The sequence below is a fragment of the Ipomoea nil genome, unplaced genomic scaffold, assembly GCF_001879475.1.
Source record: "Ipomoea nil cultivar Tokyo-kokei standard unplaced genomic scaffold, Asagao_1.1 scaffold3314, whole genome shotgun sequence".
In the NCBI taxonomy this organism is placed as follows: Eukaryota; Viridiplantae; Streptophyta; class Magnoliopsida; order Solanales; family Convolvulaceae; genus Ipomoea; species Ipomoea nil.
The window spans coordinates 7,029,065-7,047,500 of NW_017619742.1; the positions used below are offsets into that span (position 1 = coordinate 7,029,065).

An 18,436-nucleotide genomic window follows, 5' to 3' on the forward strand; every position below is an offset into this window, starting at 1 on the left:
TAGGATAAGTTGAACCCGAAATCAATTTTGTAATTTCATTAAAAGGCATAAAAAATTCACACATTTTTTCATCCCTAGCCCACTCCTCATTTGAAGAACAATGTTTATAATTTGTATCAAGCAAGTGAAGACTACTAAAAGCAGGTTGATACTTAATAGTACTATCAAACATCTTATAAGTAGAGTTCCATCTAGTGGAACATCCGTTTGACAACCCAACTTTAAGTTGAAGACCAACTATCTCAACACATTCTTCAAACACTTTCATCCTCCCCTCCGACCCTTTTTCACACTCTCTCGAATTTCATTCAAAGCATCACCAATCACTTTCAACCCATCTTGCACAATAAGATTCAATATATGTGTAGAAAATTTCACATGAAAAAATTCTCCATTACATAACAAATCATTTTGCAAACAAAGTTGTCATTTCAAGATATTTTGCATACTATCGTTAGTAGAAGCATTATCCAAAGTAAGAGAAAACAATTTTTTCTATATTTCCCACTCTTTCAAACAATTTAGAAGCTTCTTAGCTATCTGAATATTAGTATGTGGGGGAGGCATAACACAAAAGGATAATATCTCATTGTTTAGCTTCCAATTATTATTATCAATATAATGAGTAGCCAAACAAATATATCACTCAACTATGTATGTTGTCCAAAGATCAGAAGTCAAGAAAATTATACTAGGAATTCTTTTCAAGATATTCTTCAGTTTCTCCTTTTTCTCTCTCATAAAACTTATAAACATCTGCTGTTGTTGTTGTAAGTGTACAAAATAGTACACATTATATTGGCTAATTTATTAGTTTATTTTATTAATATGTAATTAGTATGTAGTGTTAATTAGTATGAGTTGTAATTAATATTTTGGACCAAGCTAAAATGTGTGGTGGAGATTTATTGTTAATAAGTTGGACAAAGAGCAAGTCTGAAGATCTCAAGTTAAAGAAGATGTGGTTGAGAAGAATTCAAGCCACATATGAAAGCTACAATCAAGGCTTGGTGAAATGGAAATTACGTACAGTGTATAAGGAAGGGAAAATGAAAGAGGAAGTTGCCAATTCTGATACTCTGATCACATACGCAAGCTTTCTAGATTACTGCTTTAATATTGATTATATTATATTTGTGATTTAATTCTGTACTTCAAGTCAGTACCTGTGACAGCTGAAGCGATACACCAAAGATGGTTATGACATGCACGGTTCAGTCCTGAATAGGTGTTTTAGAAGAGTTGTAGTGGTAAAGGCTGTGAGCCGTTTGTAGTTACCTCTTGTAATACTCTGTGGTGAACATCTAGTGGATTGGGCAGACGTGGGTTGCCCCGTAGACGTAGGAGAAGGAGTTCCGAACTGCGTAACAATTCTACTGTGTCTTTACTTTATTTACACTTTCAATTTCGTTATTTATATGTTGATTGAATTGATTTAATTAAACAGCGAAATTGTCTCGTAATATAAAATCAAGTAGAATCCTTAGTGTTAAATTGATTTCAAGATACACGGGCTTTTTCAATTGGTATCAGAGCCACCAGACTTAAGTTATTAGTCTGTCGATCTGGCTACTCCGTGCCCCTTGATCTCAATTCTTCAGCGGCTATTATTATTATTTCTGATTTTGTTAAATTGTTCGATCTCACGGGTTATTGAGTGTTACAGAATGGAGCACACTAAAGCTCTTCCCCAGCTAGTCGGTGACAACTATGCATATTGGAAGGTGCGCACGCGCACTCATCTCAAAGCAGTATGGTGTATCATTGTAACAGGCTGGGAACATCCAACCAAAGCTAGTACCAGTGAGGATGAATCTCGAGTGACGAAACTTGAAAATGAATGGACCCAAGCTGAGAAAACAAGTGCTGGACACAACGATAAGGCACTAGATATTATTTATGGGCTAATTCATGAAAGTCAATTTCTTATTGTTGCAGGCCATGATTCAGCTAAAGGCGCATGGGAAGCACTAGAGGCTACCTATGAAGGCACAACGTCGGTAAAACAATCGAAACTGCAACTGGTACAGTCAGACTTCGAGGAGCTCCGGATGAATGAAGATGAAACCATCGTGACCTTTCACACTCGTGTGCAAGAGCTAGCAAATCGAGCTATGGTCCTCGGAGAACCGTTCACTCAAGAAAAGTTGGTGAAAAAAATTCTACGATCGCTGCCACCTCGGTTTCGGATGAAAGTTACAGCGATCCAGGAACATGACAACTGGGAGAAAAACACCGTAACACAACTAATGGGGAATCTAAGAACTTATGAGATGGAAATCTTAACAGATCACACGAAAAAACAAAAAACAGTAGCATTACCGCTGAAGAAAATAATTGTATACCTGACTTAAGATGAAATAGGTGATGATCCAGTTGTATTTCTTACTAAACAGTTTTCTAAGCTTTTGAAACAGGTATCAAAAGGTTCACGAAACAAGAATATGCAAAAGGGAGCGTCATCATAAAAAACGAGTTCTAAATCAGGATCATCAACCTTCAAGCCTTCTGGTTCACGTCCAGGACAGTCCAAAGAGAAACCCAACAGTAAAGGGATCAGATGCTATGAATGTGAGGGCTTCGGACATGTACAAGCAGAGTGTCCCACCTATCTTCGACGCAAGAAATCCATGTCAGCAGTTACTTGGAGTGATGATGAATCGGACGGTGAAACAGGAGGATCTGATCCAGACGAAATTTCTGGTAATTTTGTTGCCTTTACTGCACATATGGCTGCTGGACCGGGTCATGAAGATGTTGCTGACTCAGAGGGAGGCGAGTATATCTCTGCAGAAGATTTAGAGTCAAGTGAATCATCTTTTGAAATTGAGTTTAACAAGTTGTATCCCAAATGGGCAGCACTAAGGAAAGAAAATCGTAGATTAACTAGTGAAATAGGGATTGTAACAACTGCAAAGAAAGTGTATCAAACTCAAATAGCCGATAGGGATCTGCTTCTTAAAGAGGCATTGGCCCGAGAAGAAAAACTGAAACAAGAGGTACAGACTCTGAAACAGGAGCTGAACACCTACAAACGCCAAATCCAAATGATGGATACCACGTCTACACTTGACGAAATCCTTGAGTCTGGAAGAAAGACTTCGGCAAAATTTGGTATAGGTTTCACAGGAAACAGCTCAAAGGACAAAATGGTGTTTGTCAAAGCGTCAGGCCCTGGTCAAGGAGATATTCCAGAGTCTAGCACAGCGACACATCGCGTTGGTACAGTAAGATCACTCAAGCCATATTATAAATCTTATAACCCGGTATGTCATTATTGCAGGTTACGGGGTCATACCAGACCTGAATGCTACTACTTCTACAAGGATCAAAGAATCGAGAAGTTCAAACACAAGAACATCCAACCCTTTACAAGACAAATCCGGGTTAAAAAGACAGATTATATCTCATTCGTATCTTTCCACTCTAAAAGTACAGGTCGAGAAGAAAAATGGTACTTAGATAGCGGGTGTTCACGTCACATGACAGGAAATGCTAAATTTTTGAGTAACGTAAATACAAGCAAAGGTGAATTTACCTTTGGCGGCGGTATAAAAGGACAAGTCACTGGTATAGGCACGCTAAACGTAGTTGGTCTGCCAAAACTAGAGAAAGTTCTACTAGTCAAAGGACTTCATGCAAATCTTATAAGTATAAGTCAACTATGTGACCAGAACTGGAATGTGAGCTTCACCAAAAATAACTGCAGTGTCCTAGACAAAACAAATCAATGTATTATGGAAGGTACAAGGTCAACTGATAATTGCTATATTCTCACTAACAATGTTTTGTGTTGCAGGATCAATGTAGATGAAACTGAGCTTTGGCACCAAAAGCTAGGACATCTAAGTTACAGACTTCTTGACAAGCTTGTGAAGATTGAAGGTGTTCGTGGATTACCCAAGCTAAAAGTCAAACCAACCATATGTGGTGCATGTCAAGCAGGAAAGCAAACCAAATCCGCTCATCCAGCTCAGCACACCATAAACACAAGTCACTGCTTGGAACTGATCCACATGGATCTCATTGGTCCAACTCAAACAGAAAGTGTTGGAGGTAAGAAATACATACTAGTTTGCGTAGATGATTATTCTCGTTTTTCTTGGGTTACCTTTCTCAGGGACAAGTCTGAGACCCTCGAAGCCTTCAAAACTCTGGCATTGAAACTTCAAAAAGAAAGAAATGAACCCATCATTCGAATCCGAAGTGATCACGGACGAGAATTCGACAACAATCTGTTCGATACCTTCTGCAACCAAATAGGAATCACACATGAATACTCAGCACCGAAAACACCTCAACAAAACGGAGTTGTTGAACGAAAGAACCGCACAATTCAAGAAATGGGACGAGTTCTGCTTAATGCCAAAGGACTACCTCAAAAATTTTGGGCAGAAGCTGTGAACACTGCATGTCACATCATCAATCGGGTCTATCTACGTCTAGGCACGAATCAGACTCCGTACACATTATGGAAAGGTAAGAAACCAAACATTAAATATTTTCATGTTTTCGGATCACGTTGTTTTATCTTGAAGGATCGAAACCCTGTCGCAAAGTTTGAACCAAAAAGTGATGAAGGCATCTTCCTCGGCTATTCAACGAACAGCAGAGTATATCGTGTATACAACAAAGTTACCAAAACCATCATGGAGTCCACAAATGTTGTAATCGATGATCAACCGAGCGATATTATCACAACGTCTCAGCCTGGACCAGTGACAGAACCTGACACAAGTTGTCCTGAAACTTCTTATTCCAGAACCCCTGAACCTAATCCAGAGTTCTCTATGCCATCTCCAACAACAACTCAACCTGAGCAAGAAACTGAGTCTGAGTCTGAATCTGACACTGATCACTGTAACATTGATACCCCTTCTCGCATCCAGAAAGCTCATCCAATACAAAACGTAATTGGAGACCCTAGTTCCGGCGTAAAAACCAGAGGTAAACCGAAACGTGATTACCTTCAATTAGCAGGATATTCTTGTTATACTTCGCAGATCGAACCGAAGAATATCAAAGAAGCTCTAACAGACGAACACTGGATCAAGGCCATGCAAGAAGAACTGTGGCAGTTCGAACGAAATAAGGTATGGTCTCTAATTCCTAAACCTGACAATGTTAATGTTGTAGGTACCAAATGGATCTTTCGCAACAAAACCGATGCAGCTGGCAACATCGCTAGAAATAAAGCGCAACTGGTAGCCCAAGGCTACTCCCAAATTGAAGGAATCAACTACGACGAAACATTTGCCCCTGTTGCACGACTAGAGTCAATCCGACTCCTTCTATTGATTGCGTGTGCCCTAAAATTCAAGCTGTTTCAGATGGACGTTAAAACAGCCTTCTTAAACGGTTATCTCTCGGAAGATATATACGTTGCTCAGCCTAAAGGGTTTGAAGACCCACATCATCCAAACTATGTCTACAAATTACAAAAAGCTCTCTATGGTTTAAAATAGGCCCCAAGAGCCTGGTATGAGATACTTACTCAATATCTTTTTCAGAACAACTACAAAAGAGGAGGATCAGACAAAACTTTATTTATAAAATGATCAGGTAAACACACAACAATTGCTCAAGTGTATGTAGATGATATCGTTTTTGGATCCACACAACCAGGAGAGACAGACCAGCTAGTCAAGGTAATGCAACAGGAGTTTGAAATGAGCATGATAGGTGAACTAACCTATTTTCTTGGATTACAAGTAAGTCAAACTAAAGAAGGGATTTTTATTTCACAAGAAAAATATGCGAAAAATCTTCTATCCAAATTTGGACTTGAATCTGCAAAAGATGCTCGTACTCCTATCTCTACGACTTCAAAATTGTTCAAAGATGAAAAAGGAACATCTGTAGACTCTACTATGTACAGAAGTATGATAGGCAGTCTACTATACTTAACAGCCAGTCGACCAGATATTATGGTGAGTGTTGGAATGTGTGCACGCTATCAAGTCGATCCAAAAGAGTCACACTTAAAGGCGGTAAAACGTATTATAAAATACGTTAAAGGTACGATAAATTATGGTATTTGGTACTCGAACGATACTAATCTGAATCTTGCAGGATACAGTGATGCTGACTGGGCAGGAAACGCTGACGATAGAAAAAGTACATCAGGCGGATGTTTCTTTATCGGAAAAAATCTAGTCGCCTGGCTAAGTAAAAAGCAGAACTCGATTTCACTCAGCACAGCTGAAGCTGAGTATATAGCGGCGAGTAGTTGTTGTACACAATTACTCTGGATGCGTCAGATGTTAACTGACTATGGTATAGAACAACAAAGTATGACATTGTTCAGTGACAACACCAGCGCAATCAACATCTCTAAAAATCCAGTCCAACACTCCAGGACGAAACACATAGACATTCGACACCACTTTATTCGTGAACTAGTTGAAGAGAAAGAAATTATCTTGGAATATACTCCAACAGATAAAAATCTTGCAGATCTATTCACCAAACCGTTAGACAAAACGAGATTTGAACTGCTTAGAGCTGCCCTTGGGGTTTGCAATCTCACAGCTTAATCTTCCACACCAGGTACAACAAATAATCTCTAATTAATTTTCTGTAACGTGGTTGTTGTTTATTTTTTGCAGGAAAATAAAATTCTAAACCTCTCCTACTTCCTTTTATTTTTTCTCGCCCCTATACCTGCTTGTTTCCTTAACCGGCTCGGCTACCTTATATATATCTATATATTAATTCCACCACTACATAATTAAAATGTGTATTGAAATATTAATTTCAAACAACTTCCACCACTCTCTCCTAGTATGACTCTACTTCTACCCCTACAAACTTGTCACATCACTCATCCCATCCATCACAACTTTTGAGAAGCTCATTAATTAAAAGGTCTCCTTGTCTTTCTTAATCTTACACGCCAACCCCACATCCTTCCTCTTCATCCTTACCACGCTCAAGCTTTACACCGTCAACTATGGAAGATGACAACCCCTTCACCATTTTCACAACCAAATCCGAAAGATTGGAGTTTTTTCGCCACATCATCAACGCTGAATCTCCACTTACATCTGATGATACGGATCGAGTTCTGGCAACGATCAAGCTTCATGCAAGCCTTCTTGAAGGACTCTCGGATAAGGAAACCAGACAGATCCAAGCTCTAGCTAGGTTCATATCAGTGGAGCCGTGAACTTTTCCGATCGAATCAACCAAGCCACCTCCGCCACAATCAGAGTTCGTTCATGCCTCATCCCCGGAAACTATGGTAGTATCCTCACCTCTAGATGATACTGTTTCTGCTTCTAGAAAATTAAATTTCAACATCCCTTTGCCGAATCAGTTTGTGTCTGTCTCTAGTGATATGTGTGCCCATTCCTTTCCTTTACAAGGTGATCCGTATGATTCTTCACATAAATTGCCTGAAAATCTTATGCCATTATCTGATTTTGTGCATACTGTGACCACACCATTCTCCATTCGAAATATCCACCAATTTGTGTCTCCCATGACTTGTGCTGCTTTTTCTATCCCCATAACTACTCTAGTCCCATCTTCAACAGTAGAGGCTCCCATACCTGTATCCACATCTCATGACACTGTCCCTATCGTCTCTGTGCCCATGAGCAAATCTTCCCGAAAAGGGAAAGAAAAACTTACTGTTTCAGGTACAGCCGGGAAAAGAAAAATTGGAGCATTGGAGGATGTTGTCTGCTTGTCTGATTCCATGCAATCAAAAAGAGGGCCCACATTGCCACCCAGGATGACAAGGTCCAGATCAGTTTCAGGGCCAGTACCAAGTCCAGCCCCTGCACCAGCAGCTGTTACTGTCCCTTCTGGCTCAAAGATGAAACAACCCAAGAAGAAATACCACCCTATTTTACTGTCTCCGGCTTTGATGTCTGATTGGAATGTTCACGCTACTAGAGATTTTATTCTGGAGAAATCCATCAATGTGGACGAGTTGACAGAAAAATGCAACATTGTGCCTATCTTACGAGATCAATGCCTGCTCGCCTCACTTGTTCATGCTGGACCATATTCCACATGGCTCACTGCCGAGTTCTACACGAATTTAACTTTGGATACTTTTTCGGAGGGGTCACCTCGGTTTCAGCAAGTTTTCATCCGGGATAAATGGTATCCTTTAAGTCCGACCGTGATCAATTCCTATTTGGGTACTCCAAATCATCAGGCTGCCCCTGACCCGAGTCCTAATCTCCTAGCCGCTGCTTTAACTCACAACAAGGTTGTCACTTGGCCAAACACCGGAGTCGAAAGCCTAAAGCTCACCACGGTCTACTCTGTTCTTTTACGGCTTGCCTCAACAAATTGGATGTCGGCTGTTTGTCATCATCTTGTGTCTGACCAGCTTGCTGCCCTCCTCTACAAGATCAGGAACCGACTCCCTTTCAATCTTGGAGCAATCATCTTTGGCCATCTTGCTCAATTGTGCGACATAGGGAACCTAAGGATCACTATGATGATAGAGCTACGCTCATGATCACTCCTAACGCACCAACTGCCACGCCCCCTGTGTTTGCCCCTGCATCAGCTGCTAACACGACTTCAGCTCTAAATCCCCGTCCTACGGCAGTGTTCAAGGAACCTCAGACGCTCATGGATCGCTGTCAAATTGTTCTCACTCTTCAAGCGTCAATTGCTCAAATTCGCACATCGGTTGCTTCTCAACAAATAACCATTGATGGCTTTGAAAAGTTGTTGGGTGCTCAGTTGGAAGAAATATCAAGAATGGAGGCCATCTATGCTCGGATTCGAACTAATACTGGCACTGGAACTGGTTCTATATCTGAGAGCGATGAATCTGAGTCGGGCACCCGGTCTGCAAGTTAATCCAATCCACTAGTATGATGTTCACCAGTTTGTTTGTCATTTATTTGGCATAAACAAAGGGGGAGTATTGGAGAAAGGGGGTGTATGGGAATGTTTGGAATGTTTTGATGTTTGGTAAGTTTTTAGTTTTTGGTATATTTTGGTATGGATGTTAATCCTTGGTTCGGATGCTATTAATAATTTGGTATGACTATAAATATTTTTGGTATGACTATGAATGACTTAAGTATGAATGTCTTGGTATATTTGGTATGTTGACTGCATGGTATGAATTGGTTTTAATTGGAATGCATATGAAGAAAGGAAAGCTCCAAGTTAGGGGGAGTAATTCAAATTACAGTATGGAAAGCGTGACATATATGGTATGTTTGATACAACACTTTTTCGTGCATCGAGTCACTATTTATTGATTGGATGAAGTATGTGAGTCAACATCAACTAAGGTCCAAAATAAAATCCCACACACAAATAAGCTTTGGTCTGGTTCTAAAAGATTTAAAATTGCATATTTAATTTTCTTTATATGTTCAGTACGTATACTATGGGATGTTAATAAAATATTCATTTCTTTTTCCCAAAGTATAATGATACTATTGTTTTACCAAATAAATTGCCAAAGGGGGAGATTGTAAGTGTACAAAATAGTACACATTAGATTGGCTAATTTATTAGTTTATTTTATTAATATGTAATTAGTATGTAGTGTTAATTAGTATGAGTTGTAATTAGTATTTTGGACCAAGCTAAAATGTGTGGTGGAGATTTATTGTTAATAAGTTGGACAAAGAGCAAGTCTGAAGATCTCAAGTTAAAGAAGATGTGGTTGAGAAGAATTCAAGCCACATATGAAAGCTACAATCAAGGCTTGGTGAAATGGAAATTACGTACAGTATATAAGGAAGGGAAAACGAAAGAGGAAGTTGCCAATTCTGATACTCTGATCACATACGCAAGCTTTCTAGATTACTGCTTTAATATTGATTATATTATATTTGTGATTTAATTCTGTACTTCAAGTCAGTACCTGTGACAGCTGAAGCGATACACCAAAGATGGTTATGGCATGCACGATTCAGTCCAAAATAGGTGTTTTAGAAGAGTTGTAGTGGTAAAGGCTGTGAGCCGTTTGTAGTTACCTCTTGTAATACTCTGTGGTGAACATCTTGTGGATTGGGCAGACGTGGGTTGCCCCGCAGACGTAGGAGAAGGAGCTCCGAACTACGTAACAATTCTATTGTGTCTTTACTTTATTTACGCTTTCAATTTCGTTATTTATATGTTGATTGAATTGATTTAATTAAACATCGAAATTGTCTCGTAATATAAAATCAAGTAGAATCCTTAGTGTTAAATTGATTTCAAGATACACGGGCTTTTTCAGTTGTATTTCTACTTATGAATTTGTAATCAGAATTCAAATACTTGTGCAACTCTCTATTTCTCTTATATGTCAACTGATGCTCATGCTTATCATCGATCTCACGGACCACATTATGATCAATTTTTTTGACACGCAAATTTCCTTCATGATCAATTAACATAGAACCCACATCATTATATTTAGGCTTTAGTTTAATTTGCAAGAGGATAGATGACGAGATAGAGTTGATGTTCCATATTTGTGTGACTTGATAAGTGCCAAAGATGCTATGTTTTATAGGGTATTTTATAGGCTAATTGTGCTATAATTGGAGTCCTTTATACCTAATTCATGCCTACATTGCTTAATTTGATAGAAATTAGGATTAAGGACTAATTCTATTGCCTTTGTAGAAAAATAGCAAAACATTGCCAATTTCAGGGCATTCCGGCGACAGTTCGGTAGATTGATCATATCTTGAGCTTGGAGTGTCCAAATAAGGTGATTCCAGTGGCCATGGTTCGGAAACTTCAAGGGCTACAACTTTGGTGAAGGAAAAAAAGTTCAATTCACAACAACGCGACTCAAAACGTGCATTGTAAGCGCGTTGTCGGGGAGGCCTAAAGAACATTGAAATTCACAACGTGAGTTGCGAATTAGTTGTGATGCCCAGCGCGGAAATTTTAGTTTTTAAGCCTATTTAAAGGCTTGTAAGGGGATCACTTAGGACACCAACTCTTTTTCCCATTTCCTCACCTTTCATTTCAGCACTTTAGGTTTGGTTAGATGAGGGTTTATCTTTTCTTTTCATTTTCTTAGATTAGATCTACTTTCCTTTCTACAATTCATTGTTCAACATTGCTATTGGATTACAAGCATCAAGATTGAAGACTTGGGTAACCACTCTTCCTTGTTCATATTTCATATCTAATTTATGCTTTGTGATCTTATTAATGATGATGAATTGCTAGACATCTAGGATTTGGATTGGTGTTGGATTGTATTTGTGTTCTTATGCTTTGAATGTATGAATGATGAGATTGGTTGTATGTTTTGGCCTTGTATGCCTTTGTTGTAGAGGAGTGCATATTGATCTCTTTCTATTGAGAGCTCAAATTCTTAGATGAGTGTGAGAGTGGGAGTTTAGCAAGAGATTGCACTCTCCTTAGTCTGGCCCTTGCAATCCCCTTCCTACGACCCGAGAGGGCGAGCTTAGGGGAGGTGACGGTAGACCGCCCGCCAAGTGTTTGATAGAATGCCTCACCCGAAGTAGAGAATGAGAGTTTAGGTGTGACGCCACCTAATGTTGGTGCCTTGGGTCTCCCTAGGTTAGCCAAGCCATATATCCACTCTTGTCTACTAAAGACCAATGAGTGCACAAACCCAAATCCCAATTCCATCCAAATCCCCGTTTTAATTGTTCATATTTGTTTCTTTTATTTCCTTTACTTTCTTTGTTTTCCCACTTCCACACTTAACTACCATCACTTCCACCTTGCACCTAGTTCATCCATTGATGCATTGTGACAAAGGATTGTCTTGCATTTCACTTGCTCCGATTTGCCATCCTTGAGTTTAACACTCGGGAGTTCCCCAATTCCCGTTTACACCTTCCTCCATCATTCCACCTTCTCACCAGTACGAAAAACCGTTCGTCATGACTCCTTCACATAATCCTTATGACAATACTTGCATTTAGCTCTATCTTTACCATTGCTTTGAATTATATTAAAATGCCTAGTGTTTTTACGCGCTTTGCGCGAATGGGATAATGCCCAATGATTATTTTTAAATAAGTACTTCAAAGTATATGATGAGGACAACCAAAGGTTCAAAGATCAACATAAAAATAAGAGAAGTCACAATTACACGTTCAAAAGCTAAGAAATTGCGACAGGTTGTAAATGGATTAATCCATGCAATTTGTGAGAAAGATGGACTCAAGAAATTTAATGGGCTTCACAAGGAAGAGACCAAGTTGTTAAATTGCTTCACCTTGCATTTGGAGGTCCAAACCACTGCTATATGAACCATCACCAAGAATAAAGGTTTAACTAGAGTTTTGAAGACCAATTTTGTTGATGGAATTTACTGGGCTAACTCTGCATCAATTGGGCCAACCTTTTGGCAAAAAAATAAGTGAGGAATTAATCTAAATGGCCCAAATTTTTGTGGTTGCCTTGGGAGAATTCGAATGAAGCTAAACTCAATCCATTAAGGCAAATAGATTCTCATTTAGTATAGTTTTAATATTATTCATGTGCTATATTTATTTTATTTTAGGTTACATGTATAGGATGAATGAATATCATTCATTTCCTTGTAATGGAGTCTTTCGAACTACTTGAAAGTTATGTATTAGCCTATTTAAAGGCTAAACACAATTAGATTTTGGAGATATAGATGAATGAAGTTGAATGAAAGAAATGCTAGGCATTTTTGTTGTCTCTCTTGTGTTTTGAGAGATGTTCTTTTAGACTTATCAAGATAATACCAATCTTGTGGTGCCATCCATTCCTTATCGCCTAAGACCAAGGTGTGGCCGAAATATCCTTATACAAAAACACAAAAATAATCCCAAATCCAGCCCCTACATCAACCAATTCCATCTCCAACACCCATAAACCATAATTGTTGTTCCTGCTATTTTGGTGAGGAAAAGATCGGGCAACCGGAGGACTCTTTGGTGAATCGACTCTCAAGTTCATCCCCAAAGATCCACATCAGTATATCAATACAATATTATATAGGAGATGTTCATGCATATATAGGTAAATAAATGTTGAATTTGTTTATTTAAATCGGTAATTTAAAGTATATATAAATGCAAGATAATATATGAGAGATTGATTATAAATGTCACTAAAATAAATGTTTGCAACTTTGTAATAACGATAGTCTAATTTTTTAGTCTAAAAGCGATAGTCTAAATAAATACTACTTTCGGTTTAAATTTCTCTAATTCTTCTTAATTCTCTTTTTGGTAGCATTGTCATTTTCTTCATCTTCAGTACATGTCCTTTTATATTGATAGTGTATCATGTGCAATTGGGTTACTGGTGGTAGCATAGAGAGATTCATCATGCAATGAGATTATGGTGTAGGAAGCTTTAGGTTAGTCTTATTGTGTATATGACTGGAATCTTAGTCATTGTAAGATAATGTCTCTTAAAAAAAAATTTTTACAAGATAATAATGTAAAAAGAAGACAATGGATAATGTAGTGAATATAATAAATTAATAAATTTGAAGGTAAGGAATCTATGAATTGTAGAAAATAAATATAATATAAAAATAAAATTATATCTCTTTTTTTAAGTAAACACTTTATAGACATCTAATTCTAAATTAATAAAACACACACACACACACACACACACACACACACACACACACACACACACACACACACACACACACACACACACACACATATATATATATATATATATATATATATATATATTATTTTTTGTTGTAGCTACTAATTTATTTAATTTAATAAGAGTAATAAAGTGGCGTACATATTTTTCATCCACAATAATGAAATCATTAATTTTTGTAAATTTCTATTTGTTGTTAAGACAAATTGTTTTGAGAGCTTGTTAATGACAATTGCTACAATTACTGTCAATAGAGGATTATAATAAATATAATTCAAAATATATGGTTACAATAGATATCGTAATGATATAGTAAAAAAATAACTTAAAAATTTCTTTAGAAGTTTTCACGCATTGATAAAACTATGATGTGTAAACTTGTCCAATTGGAGCAAGTGGGATGTCAACATTGTCAATTATTTGGAAAATGGCCCTACCATTTTAGAGTCCAAGTGTAATTGTATTTATGATCAACAACTTTGTAGTTAGGTCGCACATGTCTGACAATGATGTAAGAACAATTTTGTCCGATAAAATAGTAATAGTATGATATTTGTAAAGTAATGTACAATTGTACCATTATAAAAATATATACAAAAAAATATTAATACCACAATGACCTAAATCATTCAAATAATGCAAAAGCATAATTGAAATATTAAGTTTTGTTCTAAATAGTAAATAACCAAAAGAAGATTAATTAAACGGAAAAAGAAACTTAACCTAATTTTTTTTTTTTAATGCAAGAAAACCAAATGATATTCAAAGTTCCTGATTTATATCTTTGATGTTCAACTTTGAATGCTATGTATTTAGCCGGGCTAATTGTTTGACCAAACTTTATGTTAAATTTTATATTATATTTTTAAAATATATTTTAACATATTTGTAGTATATGTTTAATAATTATGCCAATTTTAATTGGGATGTGGTTCGAACTTAAAACATTTCTTATAGAAATTAATGAGTAAGTTAAGAATAATAAATAGTTAACGGAATATTGTGTTACTAAAGTTTATACTAACGGAATTTAGGGTTATTTGAGGGAGAACATAATATAATAGATGGTAAATAAGGAAAATTATTAAAAAAAAATACTAAAATCAAAATAATATGAACCATTCATTTTAAGATCAAGATGCTTTCTCATCTATGAAACCAAAATCTTGTCTGCCTAATCGGCTACTGCAACGAAGAACAAGAGATGTTACTGGTTTACGAGTTCATGGCCAGAGGAACACTCACGGACCATCTCTACAAGGTTGACGATGATTGCAATACCTTCACGCCAGAAGAGTCATTCACCGGGATGTATCACTAGCTCAAACATCTTGCTAGACGAAGCTTTGAAGGTGAATGGACCAAAATACCCCCAAACTTAACGCTTTTTTAACGGAAAAGGTAACAGAGGACCAATTTGTGGTAATTTTTAAAAGTCAATGGATCACATTAGGTGCAATTGAAAGTCAGAATGCAAAATTGAGAATGAGCGATAGTCGAGGGACTATTTTGGAAAAACACTCTATTGGCTCTTATTAGATTTGTAGATTTGTAGATTCCACACATATGAAGTAAAACGTCTTTTCGTACCTCTTTCTCGTGTTTTTAAAAATTCAGTTTGTTCCGAATGTTGAGGAGAAACTGGTCTGTCCCATGGCTTACATTCGGCATATCAACTTCACAACCAACATTAATATTAGTGTTTGGAGAACTTTGCGGTTGAAATGATAATGTATCCATCTCATTGACATTAAAATAACAAAATATATTAAGTTACAACCAAAACACCTCCATAATACAACTTTATAGTGTGTATTTACTGATCTTCTCCAACATCAAAGGCATAACAGTAAAACAATACAATATTTAGACTCCTTATATAAATAAAAAGCATATAAATTACACTAATTAATACATAAAGTGATTATTTAATGTTGTCAAACCCAAAGGGTGGCCAAGTGAATTGAGTATATGATTCTCTTATCAAAATGTGACGAGTTCGATCATTGCCAAAACTCTCTTAGTCAAACACACAAATTATTATACATGAGCGAAATTTACCCATTAGTCAGTGCACATCCTCAAATAATGACTACGAGTTTCTCTCCACATTAAAAAAAAAAAAAACATTAGCCATTTAGCCAATATGCAATTGACAAACATCATATTATTGACATCCTACATTTATTGTTCCTTGGACACATAAAATTCCTATGAATCAAGCATAGTTTTGCCCAACCTATGAATGAAATTAGAAAATAACATAGCTCACATAAAGGCAAAGCACAACAACAAATTATTATGGGTGTCATACTGACTATTCAATTCATTCATAACAAACGTAGCCATTTGGCAAAACCTGTGACTGGAAAAATGGTCGACAAACCCACCAACGTCCAAAATGCCAAAATCCATTACTCAACCAGCATATATCCTTCACTTAGAGTTCATTGAAAATATTAGAAAATGGACAAACATCAAATTTTCAATTTTTAAAAGGTTTTTCTCTCATTTAAAAAAAATGAATTTTCCATTCTTCTACTTCATTGTTAACAAAATAAAACCAAACATACACAAGTGCAATTAAAATAGGGAAAATGGTCAAATACGCAATTGAACTTTACTCGAAAGTACGTACAATTAGCCTCTTGAACTTAAAAAATTGCAATGAAACACTCAAACTTGTTACTTTGGTGCATCTAAACCCAATAACCGATTATTCACCTGGAATAATCTGTCATTAAAGTTCCGATGACAATTCCGACAATAATTCCGGCAATCGTTCGAATTTAAAAAAAAAAATCCAGCAACCGTGGCCCGTCGTCTTCTTCACTGGAAAAGATGACTAACGGTCACCTTCTCCAGGAGAATGCCACTGGGAATTTATTTTTATTTTTTAATGCCTAGCAACCGGCGGGCATGCAGAAAGTGAACCTCGCGCAAAGACGAGCGACGACCCACCGGCCAGTCTAGGACGTCGAAGTAACCCGACTCCCAGTCAATGGAGGGTTGTAACACCCTACTTTTCAAAAATTAAATCCCAAATACTTAACTTCACAAGATTAAAAAAATAAGATTAATTACTTAAAACCAACCAAACGGGTTTCACCGCCACAGTCACCACACACGATGACTGCACAAGCTAAGAAAGGTAACTATCTAGAGTCAAGCTCATCAAAAACTACATCAAAGTCTTGGGGAACAAACCCCGGTGTTCAACACTAACAAAAGGTCAAACATCAGAATCTAATCATCAATGTTCAAGATAGAATGTAAACTAAAATCTAACAACTGATATCTACGCACTATACTATCTCGTGCGCGCTCAAACATTGGACCCACCTGAAAGGGGTTAAGAAAAACAAGTAGGAAATAAACCTGTTAGCACGAATGCTAAGTATAAAGTCACTCAACCCTGTAAAGTACTACAGATATAGATTTGAAAATCAGTTGGCAATCACACTTAAGTTCAAATACTTACAACGCTTAAACAACAAACTCACATCATGCTCATGAACAATTCTATATGCTTGCATCCTATTCAACATATAAACATGCATTCTCGAGTACTCAACTTAACACAATTCTCATGCTTTAAACAGATACTTCAAATCATAGCTCAATACTCAAACTCATGCTCAAACTGATAGATAAAGAGATACTAAATAACTCAACAAGCAATCTCATGCTATCATGCCAACTCATAAACACCAACCAAGTACTATACTTCTCATCATACTTTAATGCAAATCATGCAATATATATATATATATATATATATATATATATATATATATATATATATATATATATATATATATAATACATTTTCTATGGAGGTTTCTGTTGAGTCATGTTGACTCACTTTTCTCTTCTTTCACTTGAGTCTCTTGACTCGCTTTCTTTCTTTGTTTCTTTCTTTACTCGTGGGCGAGGTAGGAACTTCACCAAATGTGAAAGAACCTATCCGGGCTCGGCATCTAGCCGGCCTAATACTCATCTCGCCCACAGAACCACTCTCTTGGTTCTTATCTCAAACTCTGTGGAATCAGGTATCGTACTTGTCAGTGTGCACACACCCTAACCAGGATTCCAAGCCTGGCGGGTAGTATCCAACCTAGTAACCCGGGAATATCGACCAAGTTACTTCATAAATCTATCGGTTTGCAATGACCATTTCTTTCCTTTCTCAAAATTTCTTTCTTTCTCTTTTCTTTCGAAAGGACATAGTCCTAACGGGCCTCCAAAATACTATTTTCTCACAATAGGTAGCATATAGATATATCTCATGCAACTTCTTTCTCATGCCATAAACTCTAACATATGCAAGCTCATGCACATAAATCTCAACAACTTCTCTTTCTCACATTTTGGAAATCAAATATCATGCAATCTTCTCAATGCAACTAGATAATGATTTTCCAAAATAAATATAGATTTTTGAAATAGATCTTAGGCTTAATTAGAGCCAATAATGCACTTTAAATAATGAAATCTACTAACGTGCTCTTTACTGTGAAACATACTTTGCATTTCAATCACTGTGGAACAAGGAAAATCATGCACTTGCTTCATGCTAAAATCTCAACACTTAACAAATCTTCTCAATGAATACTATCAAGTATTGATCATGCTTCTCAACTCAAAACATACTCAAATGCTAGCAATTCTATTTACTGTAAAACAGGGAACCATGCACTATTCATGCCAAAATCTCAAATACTTAGTAAAACTTCTTAACAAATACTGTCAAGTATTTAGACATGCTTCTCAATCAAATATCAATGCTCAAAAACTATACATTCACTTGCTGATATAGTTCACAGACAACAATCAACAACAGAATATTCAATTCCCACATTTC

General features: G+C 36.8%; 1 protein-coding gene across 1 annotated transcript in view; it reads right to left on the reverse strand.

Annotated features, from left to right (window-relative positions):
- Window positions 1–10,187: 10,187 nt before the first annotated feature.
- The window catches only part of LOC109169482, a 20,663-nt gene continuing 12,414 nt past the window's right edge, over window positions 10,188–18,436 (reverse strand). Inside the window, exon 3 of the mRNA XM_019318364.1 lies at window positions 10,188–10,351. Within this exon, the coding sequence (XP_019173909.1) occupies window positions 10,188–10,351 (164 nt within the window). The remainder of the gene's footprint in view (window positions 10,352–18,436) is intronic.